The 12047-nt window shown below is 45.1% G+C and overlaps 1 protein-coding gene across 1 annotated transcript in view; it reads right to left on the bottom strand.

Annotated features, from left to right (window-relative positions):
• PPEF2 (protein phosphatase with EF-hand domain 2) overlaps positions 1 to 12047 on the bottom strand; it is an 83009-nt gene that overhangs the window by 23233 nt on the left and 47729 nt on the right. The window contains exons 11-14 of the mRNA XM_066574868.1: positions 10639 to 10814; positions 7279 to 7393; positions 4937 to 4983; positions 188 to 354 (exon numbers count right to left, since the gene is read on the bottom strand). Of these exons, the coding sequence (XP_066430965.1) occupies positions 188 to 354; positions 4937 to 4983; positions 7279 to 7393; positions 10639 to 10814 (505 nt within the window). The remainder of the gene's footprint in view (positions 1 to 187; positions 355 to 4936; positions 4984 to 7278; positions 7394 to 10638; positions 10815 to 12047) is intronic.

Here is a 12047-nt window from a genome sequence, read left to right on the forward strand (position 1 = left end):
CCATCTGCTGGCTAGAGCCAGTACTGCGGTATGGGACATGCTAGAGAGGCCCCCCGACAACAGAGCGGCCAGTAATATACAGTAAGAATACCCTGCCGGACGTCTTCCGACATGGGAGCTGTACAGCCTTCAATCAGAATGTCTTTAGACGTAAGACAGTGGATTGGAAAGGGTTAACAAAGCTTACCTTAAGTTAACCATATAGTCTTCATGATTCCCTCTGTTCAAATGGACAACCTTGGGGTAAACCAGTAAGAATGCAAAAAGAATCATCAAGATCTCTATAGATTGTTTTCCTCTGTCTACAAAGTCCCCATTGAATACGTAAGGCTTCTCTGGTGATGGGAGACCGTTCTAGAAGGAAAGAAATATCAGCACATAAGCAACATCTTCACTTCTAGGTTATCAAAGCAACAGATACTGTGGATCAACTAAATAAAATATAATGTAACTGTTACGTGTGCTGCTGGGATCTGTAGTTCTAAGCTTCCTAGCAGCACAGCCTTCACAGGGTTAATTAATTGAGCTGGCTGGGTGTGGTACTTCCTGCTAGCCAATCTCCTGGGTCTGTGCTCACATATAAACCAAGCTCCTGGTCAGTCTCTGTATGGCCCCCCTAGGGTGAGCAGTCATGAATTCTTGTCTGTTGAAGTTTGTTGTGTGACCGGCTATCTGTGTTTTGTTGCAGCTTGCTGTGTGATCTGTGCCTTGCGGTTCATGTCCTTTTGTTCGTTTATTTTGTGTCAGTTTGGTCTGCTGAGTTTGTTGGCTATGTCTGCACTAGGTTGGCCCCTAGGGCCCTCTAGTAGATGTGTCTTGCTAGTGTAGGGACTGCAAGATACGAGGGGCCTTGCAGCTTAAGTTCATTGGCCAATGTACGAACTAACACCTCGCATTTATATTCAGCGTATCATCTGCTATTAGTGTTTGCTGTGTATTCTGTCTCTGTGTATCCTGTTGTTCTGTTCCTGACTTCTGGCATGTGAATGCATCGTGTTCTAGTGTGTGGCTCCTAGGATCAGCTAGGGCCCAGATCCGAAGACCGCTGGGCTGCCCTTATTGGGGCAATGTCCCCGCTTAGGTAGGGCCAATTCCATCACCCGAGTAGAACAGGGTCAGTTTGCCTGAAACCCGTGTGTGTACCTAGTCCTCTTTGGTTACGATCATGTGGGCCCTGTGCTTAGTTTACCCACACGATCGTAACAGTAACATCACAAACACATCAAATGTATGAAATGTATAACAGGGCAATTCGGTGCAGAATATTTTTTTTTTTATCCAAAGCCTAAGGAAGCAGAATCTTATGGGAGGGAAATTATTACGGAGAGTCTTTACCTTTTTTGTAGTTGTTGCTTTGACTAAAAAAGTCACCTCAAAACTGAACTTTGTGCAATTTGTGACCCAGGTCTAAACATAGTTTGGCGGTATCACCTTGATACTACGTATACTATATACTGCATAGCACTTTATTAGATACGTGAATGGAGTAGCATGTTGGACCTCCATTGACCTTCAGAAGCACAGCAATTCGTCATGGGGTAGATTCCACTAGCTGATGAAATCCTTCGGACACAAAGCTTCTTGCAGTTACCACAAATTAGTTGGAGCCATTGACATGATCTGACAGAGTTCATCAATCCCTGCCGCTGCTGTCATATTCGGACCCTCCCATCAGCATCAGACAACAAAAATCTGGATTCATCTGACCAGGCGATGTTGCCCCACTGCACAGTGATCCAAGTTTTGCACTCTTTTGCAAACTGGAGTCTTGACTATCTGTTTCTCTAAGCAGGGACACTCAGACTAGTCATCTGGTGTTACAGCCCATCTGTGCTAAGGAACAATGAGCTGTGCATTTGGTCACATTACTTGAAGAATCAGTGTTTGTGTTTGACTGCAGAGGCGTAACTTGAACTCCTGGGCCCAAATGCAAAACCTGTAACAGGGCCCCCAACTATAATGCTTTAATCATAGTACTGGGCTCCCAATATGGAGAAGAGAGGCCTTATGGGCCCCTAAGGCTCCTGGGCCCGGGTGCAACTGCATCCCCTGCCTCCTCTATAGTTACGCCCCTGCTTAAAGGAGTTGTCCTACGAAACAAAGTTGGGGTATACACTTCTGTATGGCCATATTAATGCACTTTGTAATGTACATCGTGCATTAATTATGAGCCATACAGAAGTTATTCACTTACCTGTTCCGTTGCTAGCGTCCCCGTCTCCATGGTGCCGTCTAATTTCAGCGTCTAATCGCCGGATTAGACGCGCTTGCGCAGTCCGGTCTTCTTCTTTTCTGAATGGGGCCGCTCGTGCCGGAGAGCGGCTCCTTGTAGCTCCGCCCTGTCACGTGCCGATTCCAGCCAATCAGGAGGCTGGAATCGGCAATGGACCGCACAGAAGACCTGCGGTCCACCGAGGGAGAAGATCCCGGCGGCCATCTTCACCAGGTAAGTAAGAAGTCACCGGAGCGCGGGGATTCAGGTAAGCACTATCCCGTTTTCTTTTTTAACCCCTGCATCGGGTTTGTCTCGCGTCGAACGGGGGGGGGGGGGGGGGCTATTGAAAAAAACAAACCCCGTTTCGGCGCTGGACAACCCCTTTAACTGTTCATCAGAATGATTTCTGACCTCTTTCGTGGACAAGTTATTCAGGTGCACAGGATCTCCTGTCACTGGATGTCTTTCTCGATCACACCATTTTTAGAATACTCTCAGTAGCATTGCACTAGAAAACCCCATAAGGTTGGCAATCTTTAAAATCTTGACCCTGACTAGACTAGCACCAATGATCGGGCCTTGTTCACCGTCAGGGTGCAGTCACACAGCCGATACTCTCATGTAAGTTTTGTGCATTGCAAAACACACAAATCTCACACAAGAATAGACCGCGTTGTTTGCAATGGGATTATTTACATGGGTGATTTTCTCTTGCAGCGATGCTACGGGAAAGAAAAGCTGCAGCATGACCTATTTTCATGCAAGTCTCGCACAAGATTAGAACATGCAGATATGCGGTCTTCCGCACATTGCACAGAGCACGATGTGCTGTCCATGTTCTGTGCAATGTGAGCCGCATCTGAGAATCTGAGGCTTGGCTTGTTATTGGCTGTGTAAGGGTCACTTTAGACAGGACGAATGTCAGGAAACCGATGCCCGACACTCGTCCCCGCACATACTCGCTCCCGTGCTGCTGCATGTGAGCTGGTATCGCTGCCTCACAGCGGGGAGGCTGCAGGAGATTTCTCTCCCCCGTCCCTCTTCATTGACTTAACATAGCAGCCGTTCAATACTGAGCAGCTGCTATTTATACTGAACGATGAGCGATCAGCTTATCGTCTATCATTTATGCAGCGTGTTAAGTCAATGGAGAGGGGCGGGGGAGTGAGAAGAGAAATCTCCTGCACTGCTCCGCCCCCCTGCTGGCTGCTCTGTGAGCGAGCCAGCCATACTAGCTCTTGTGTGACAGCACGGGAGCTAGCATGTGTGGGGACGAGTGTCAGGCATCATTTGCCCGACATTCGTCCGATGTAAAGGGACCCAAAATACAGCCTCACTGAGATTGCTTGATTCTCCCATTCTATGATAGATAACACTGAAGTTGGTCCATGGATAACTTGCTGCACTTTGGATTTACTTGCCTAATTTCCATACAGGGAAGTAAAAAATTGTGAAAAGGCAGGTGTCTCCAATAATGCAGCCATTCATTGTATATACAGTAAGTACTGGGTCATGATTAAAAAAGTCAAACAAGAAGGATCACTTTAAAGTCTGTCTAATGTGGCTCAAGAATACTACCGTTTCTCCTTATTGAGAGCACCAAGAAGGTGTGAGGAGACTTATAAGGCCATCTATGCTCCTCTGGGAAATATGCAAATAGAAAGATGGTACAATGCCATCTATTGGAAGGAAGCATTCCTGCAAGTCAATGTCTGACTTTTTAACAAACCATGATTGAGAATTGTGAGCCAAAGCCAAAATCTTCTCCAGTCATTGATTTGCAGGATTGCTGCCTTCCAATAGGTGGGGCTGCAGAGGCATTGTTGCATCTTCCCTTCTGTCTAATGTATAATGACAGCTCAATGGGCCCATTGTGGAATTCATAATACAAATAATATGTAGATGATCGGGGGGCAGTGGTAGACGCTGCATCTGGTCCTTATGGAAGCAATATTATAAATGGTACATGGCAGCTGGGGGGCCCTTTTGCAGATTTTGTATTGGGGCCCGGGAGCTCCAAGTTATGCCTCTGAATAAGAACATTTCTCCAAGGTGCATAGACTGCTAAACCTGCTGTGTTTTTCCATATTAAATATGCGACAATACTTATTTGCCAATAATCCCACGTCTTTATCTGCTCAGTTTGAAAAACAATACAAAAAAAAACTTGTTCTACAATAAAGTTCTCTGCTGATGGATTCTCCCATTTTACTTACTACTAGTAATTATTAGGAAACTATAGTCCAGTGTTTCTGGTGGCATGATGTGCTACTGGCAAGTCACACACACAGCACTGCTACATCCATTGTTCATCCCATACAACAGAGATGAGATGCAGCACAGCAGGGAAGATGAACGACCTGAGATGACGTCACCGTCATGTTCTGATCACATGACGTGACGCTCATCCTGAGTGAATGACTTACATGCTCCGCCCCTGATCACATGACAGTGATGTCATCAAAGGTCCTCTATCCTTGTGCAGCTTACAGGGGGACTACAAACCCCGGGCGGCCTCATTTGCTATGGAATACTAAGAAACACCTAGCCGGACAGCAGCCGTGTGCGTACAGGACCTGTGATGATGTCACCGTCATGTGATCAGGGGCGGAGCATGTAAATCACTCACGGACGGACAGGTCGTCGTTAGTAGTTGGATGAAATCATGATGGTTCTGTATATACTCTATAACAGTGTTAAGAAGCAGGTCTTACCACACACCTTGTAAAATATCAGAAACAAGTCGTCCAGTCTGCCATGCAGGTCTCCTTGATAAAAGAAAAGATTCATGTTAGTGCAAAGCGTTCTTAATTTTACTTGTCCTATGATATTTACTGTCTCCCAGGTACAATATGTATAGACTGCAACTCTGTCTGGTGTCCAATTAGACACATCTGGCTAATCCAGCATTAAACAGAGACAATGATGGCATTGCCTTACAGTACAGAATGTCTAATAAGAACTATTTGAGGAGGTTACATTGCTCTAGAAATGTCTAATTCTTGAATTCGTCTGCAGTAATCCTATAACAGTCTATGTGCTGCATTCTAATGCATCGCTGGGAGTACTAAGTTCAGAGAAATTGTGCAGGACTCTTAAAGGGATATTCTGGCAATTCAAATTGACAGTTATATGCTTCTTAAAGGGGTTGTCCCGCGCCGAAATGGGTTTGTTTTTTTTTTCAACCCCCCCCCGCGTTCGGCGCGAGACAAACCCGATGCAGGGGTTAAACAAGAACACCGGACAGCGCTTACCTGAATCCCCGCGCTCCGGTGACTTCTTACTTACCTGCTGAAGATGGCCGCCGGGATCTTCTCCCTCGGTGGACCGCAGGGCTTCTGTGCGGTCCATTGCCGATTCCAGCCTCCTGATTGGCTGGAATCGGCACGTGACGGGGCGGAGCTACACGGAGCCGCTCTCCAGCACGAGCGACCCCATTCATAAAAGAAGAAGACCCGGACTGCGCAAGCGCGTCTAATCTGGCGATTAGACGCTGAAAATTAGACGGCTCCATGGAAACGAGGACGCTAGCAACAGAACAGGTAAGTGAAAAACTTCTTATAACTTCTGTATGGCTCATAATTAATGCACAATGTACATTACAAAGTGCATTAATATGGCCATACAGAAGTGTATAGACCCACTTGCTTTCGTGGGACAACCCCTTTAAGGTAATGACATGCAATTTTGCAATATGATGTAATAACTTGTTTTATAAAGCAGCAAAGATATGGCTTTACCCGTGGTCCTCTCCACCTACTTCGTTCTCCAATGGTATCCAATGGTTACGACCTGTGGGCTCCGTTATTTTACTGGTCAGGCATGCTCAGTGCCATCAAATTCTGTAATGATGATGCAGCTTGTGTAGTTATGAATCCAGTTACTTGTCAGTAACTGGAATGGGGCATTGTGGGAGATGTAGTTTTTGCACTCCCGCCGGTCATTTTAAACAATGATGTGGGTATTGAAACTGTCTGGAAAGCAGCGGTGGAGCAGGTCGGCAAAAAAAAAGGTACTGAAGTTCAGTTTGACGATTTAGATGGACGTTTAGAATAATGGAAATAAGTGAAAAAGTTTGTAAAATTTTCACAATTTCTCTGAGTCCCTGAAATGCCCCTTTAACTGCTTCATGACCATACAACAAATGGGCTGTTTGGGGGCTTAATGCAGGGGAATGCAAGTGCGTACAAAGATAACATGTAACGTTTGAGACGGATGCCAAATCCCTAATCCGGATCAGACTTAATAGTTGTCCAAAAGGACAGATAGAAATACAGTTTGTAAATGCAGAGAACAAAACTATAAATAACGTAACTAAACAGTGTGTGCGTCTGTTAAATCTCACCCTTGCATATTAATACAGGAAAATTCTACCTAAAAGCAGGGTGATTGCCTTGACAAGGGCAGCCCCATGTCCGGAACCTAGGGGAAACATAGACTGTCCCTAGGTGGTAACAAGGGGGAGACAATTGACAGATGTAAATAACAATAGCCACAAGCAGATGTTACAACATCAAGAAATAAGTATTACCACCACCAGAGATTTATCTGACAGTGAGAGGACACCAAGGGGACATGGACAATACCAAATTCCACCATGCAGAGGAATAACCAGAGCCCTCTGAGAGGATGGGCCAGAATAAATGCACTGCAATAATGGTTGATTGGCCGACTGGGGGAACCACCTTCCCACCAACCAATGACACCTAACACCAGTAGACACATCAGCGCCCAGGACCGAAAGATTGTGGCAACGGCATATGCCCTATCGCATGAACCAGGGCTGCCGTGGTCACATCACCCCACGCCTGCCTCTGGATCTTAGCCTGTGCATCACAACATAAAAATTACTGATTCAGAAACAGGATCTATCCAGCCATGACATTATTTTGGGAGGAGGGGGGAGATATGTCCTGACATTTTGTGGTTGAGGGATGGCTAAAACATACAGGTGCTCTTAAAACATCACAAGCAAATCAAGTGAATGTGTGTTATTAGCGATAAGATATTGTGTTGCTTCCTATCATAACATTTCCTTCGGTAATTACAATCTACAGTCTTACCACATATGGTGATCTCCTTGCTGTAACTGCTTGTAATACGCTTTATGTTTGGCAGCAGTTTGAGATGTTTCCTTGTCTCATGTAAAAGATGTAACACATAACGTGCATGGAGCTGCTACTAGGAAGAACAGGGAGAGAGAATAAAACACCTTTTTGAAGCAAAACATCTCTCGTTTTTTACCTTTTTCATGTAAACTTAGGTCAAATTCAGACAGCTGCTTGCAAGTTGCACCCAAGGATCTTCGGCACAGCTGACATCGGACATCACACATACACGCTGAGCTATTAATGATCTGTCCTGAGGATAAGTGATCAACGGTCAGAAGTGAGAGAACCTCTTTAAGTAGCTCATTGGTCCTGGACTGTTCCCTAGACTTGCCTGTCTCTTTTTCCCACTGCCGCCCTATTATGCCATGCCACATATCAACACCTTTTTGTGCAAGCAGGTTTATTTCTTGTTGAACCCTATGATGATGATGATGATCTGTTCACTCGAGGCCAACTTTCGGCTACTTTATGGGTCATCATTCTCCATGCTTTCCTATCCTTGATGGCTTCTTTTGATTCTTCCATGGGTATGTTTGTATCCGCCTTGTTAAACTCCATAGTAGACCCCTAAATAAATTCAGACCCCCGAGCAGACTCATGCTTGACCTCCTAGCTCCCAGGTTCCCTTCAGCTCTGAGCGCCTGGACCTGAGGAGGAGCCTGGGAGGTAGGAGGGTAGATATTATCAGCCAATATCTATTAATTTGGTGTAAACCGGTGACAGATTATAATACGGGCACTTGGGCAAATGCAGGACACCCAGGACCCTTGGCCCCTATCAGCCACCAAAATTGCCATATGTTAATTCATCATTGAGCGTTAATTACTAGAGATGAGCGAACGTGCTCGGCCCCGCCCCTTTTTCGCCCGAATACCGCGATTTTCGAGTACTTCCGTACTCGGGCGGAAAAATTCGGGGGTCGCCATGGCGGCGCGGGGGGTTGCAGCGGGGAGTGGGGGGGAGAGGGAGAGAGAGAGGGCTCCCCCCTGTTCCCCGCCGCTACCCCCCACGCCGCCACGCCTCTCCCCGCCCCCCGGCGCACCCGAGTACTTTTCACCCGAGTAGTGAAGTACTCGAAAATCGCGGTATTCGGGCGAAAAAGGGGCGGGGCCGAGCACGTTCGCTCATCTCTATTAATTACTTATGGATTGGGTGATGCTGATATTTAGTATTTTATTTTTGCAGTATATGTTGGTGACCTCAATGTATAGAATTGTTTTCTAGACAACTGTATGGTGTGATTTTGCCAATTTATGGCACTATTATTTGGGCTGATAATAAAGTACTGTATCTAATTATTGTTTTTGCATTCTATACCATACAGGAAGTGCCAACAGAAGGCAACAGGGTGCCATCCACCGTAAGGCCAGTCCCGATGCAGACTACAATATTCTTCAACAGGATTACTGCCAGGAAGTCCAGAAACCTTCTTGCCCCATAATAACTAATCTCACATGTCTTCAATTCTATGAACCATCACAAATTATGGTTTATACATATGAGTAAATAGTCATCTAGCATAAAATTAGGTCCTGGCAGGGCACTGAGCAAGAAATGGCTCATTAATCACTAGTTGCCTGGTTTCAGCTCACTTACATGAAATGACTAATGAGTGACTTGCTGCTCAGTGTAAACAGGCAGTCGCTCATCTTTGAATGACTGCCTGTTCACAGTGAATGGAGGCATGCGGCTGGAAGAGATATCCAGCATGCTTCACCTTCGTTCACTCAACCGGGCACTAGGGTTACTGTATAGGGCTGGCTGGTAGGGTGTCTGGCAGTTGCTTTTTATGTGTGTACTCTGGTTGGCATTGTAATTGGCAATGTTGGAAGGGCATTGTTGCTGATTTTATGGGACAGTAGTGGTGGGTACTATGGCTGTTAGTGTTATGAGGATACTGACAGGTAGTGTGGTTAACATGGTAATGTGTAAACAGGCTGGCTATAAGGGCCAATGGCCTTTGTACTCAGGGGCATAGATTACAGTCAAATGGTGACTGCTCTTCAACAAGCATTTTTTACTTTATGCTGTCTTTACAATGAAGTGGCAAGTTTCAGTGGCCTACTGCTACTAATTTAGGGTCCATATCATATATAGTTTTATATCGCTAATATCAACAAACCTTGAATTGACATTTAAATTAAGAATTAGAGGATTAGTTCTCCATTGTAAAGTAACAGCACCAACCACTAATACTGTCATGTAAATAGAAGAGAGATCATTTAAGTGGTTTTCCAGCTCTTTAAAATTGATGACCTATCTACATGATTGGTCGTCAATAACTGGTTGGCCGGGGGTCTGCCACCCAGGTCCCCAGCTGTTCGTTAGGGCAACTGTGACCCTGCAGGGAGCAAAAAGCAGATATTTCCATACATTGTACAGAGGCCTGGCATAGTATTGTAAGCACAGCTCCTGTTGAAGTGAAAATGAGCTGTGCCTGCAATACCACACCACACCACTACACAATGTATTGAGCCATCTGCTTCCTGCTGCATACAGGGTTACAGCTGGTCCAGCAAAGAGCTGACTGGCTGGGTCCAAGGCAGTGGACCCCTGATGTTTAGCTATTGATGACCTATTCTGTGAACAGGTCATCAAATTTGGAGAGCTGGAAAACCTCTTTAATAGTTAAACACTATTAAAATGTGACAAGGAACTGATCAAATGTCCTAAACCTGAAATTATATTCTTGGGTGAAGGCTATAAGAGGCATGGGGTATATCACAGCTTTATTGAATAATGAAGTGGAAAATTTGAAGCACTGGGAAGCATACTGGATATTATAGGGATTATAGGGTCAATTACGCCACCTTTCCTACTCCTTTCCTTATAAATAGATGTGGTGCCTGCCATTGGTTGTACCTTTGCCCCCTTTCCTTTTGTCTTGTCTTTATTGGAACACTTGTTATAGAATGCTCATTTTTGTTTTCTGGGTTCAGCTTCATATATTGTTTTGTCAGTGTCTTGCTAAATGATGCCCGGCTCCTCATTGGGCGACCCTACTTTTGTATATTTCAGCATGGTGATGTGCTTTTTTACGTATCTTAAGATAAGCGGTGACGTCACCTGCTTGTTCAAATCCCAATTGGTTTGTCTAAAAGGACCCTTCTATAAGGCTCTGTTTACAATATATGCAGTAGTGAATTCTATGCATTTCCCGTGAGTCTCCCCAGCGTAACTCTTTGAATCTCGTATTTCAAAGTTTTTTCCCCCCATGTGATTTACCTTCTATGTTGTTCCTTGTTTATTTGGAATTCCAGCACCTATACCCAACGCAAGATTTACAAAATGAGGTAATCAGGTAATACTTACTTGCTTCTGCTTGAAAGCTTCAACTAAGGCGGATGCATGGCTAGGCTTTAAAGGAAAAGACAGTCGAGGACCCGTGTAAGACAATGGCACCTCAATGGATTCGTAGTCGCAGTATTTTTCTAGCTCGGTGTCTTTTAGATTTTCCTCCTCAGTGAACATACGGCAGATGAAATCCCCTTACAAAAGTTAAAGCATCATCATGTTACATAGGATTTACAGAATGAAGAAAAGTAGTTTAAGCCATTCTAATGGGGTCTTTTTGAGATGTTAACTTTTCTTAAACGGCTTTTCCTGTTTTATACATATAGAAATTAAAGGGGTGGCCAGGTTTTATAACAATAAAACTTAAAGGGGTTATCTGGTTTCTTAAAGGGGTTGTCCCGCGCTGAAACGTTTTTTGTTTTTTTTTCAATAGCCCCCCCGTTCGGCGCGAGACAAACCCGATGCAGGGGTTAAAAAAAGAAAACGGGATAGTGCTTACCTGAATCCCCGCGCTCCGGTGACTTCTTACTTACCTGGTGAAGATGGCCGCCGGGATCTTCTCCCTCAATGGACCGCAGGTCTTCTGTGCGGTCCATTGCCGATTCCAGCCTCCTGATTGGCTGGAATCGGCACGTGACGGGGCGGAGCTACAAGGAGCCGCTCTCCGGCACGAGCGGCCCCATTCAGAAAAGAAGAAGACCGGACTGCGCAAGCGCGTCTAATCCGGCGATTAGACGCTGAAAATTAGACGGCACCATGGAGACGAGGACGCCAGCAACGGAGCAGGTAAGTGAATAACTTCTGTATGGCTCATAATTAATGCACAATGTACATTACAAAGTGCATTAATATGGCCATACAGAAGTGTATACCCCCACTTGCTGCCGCGGGACAACCCCTTTAAATAAATAAAAGGATGTTATGGAATGAAAAAAAGAACACTATTCATCTCTTCAATTCCCCATCAATCCAGAACAGATGCTCCAGGGCGGTACTTACTGATCTTGGTATCTGAGTTGCCAGCTTGCAGCTGCTGCAGCCAACCAATAGCTTCCGCCGTCATATTCCATGCTAATGGTATGACCATTCAGCGCTGAGCCGTGATGCCAGTAATTACGGCATATGACCGCTGTTGTCATTGATTAATTGCAGCAGTGACAAGCTGGCATGGCACACTAATGCTGACAGATTGTAAATAAAAGCAGTCATGGACCACCGTAGCATCTGCACTGCTCAGTGGGGAATTGACCCATCAGTAACCGCCCAGGAGGGGAAAAAATATAAAAACCATGGCCAAAATTGCCAATTTTGTTTATTACCACTTAAAAAAACTGAATAAAAAGCGATCAAGAATTTGTTTGAACCACACAATGGCATTATTAAAGGGGTTTTCTAGGGAAATAAGATTGATGACGCATCTTCAGTTG

This window comes from Eleutherodactylus coqui, chromosome 7 (genome assembly GCF_035609145.1).
Source record: "Eleutherodactylus coqui strain aEleCoq1 chromosome 7, aEleCoq1.hap1, whole genome shotgun sequence".
Lineage (NCBI taxonomy): Eukaryota > Metazoa > Chordata > Amphibia > Anura > Eleutherodactylidae > Eleutherodactylus > Eleutherodactylus coqui.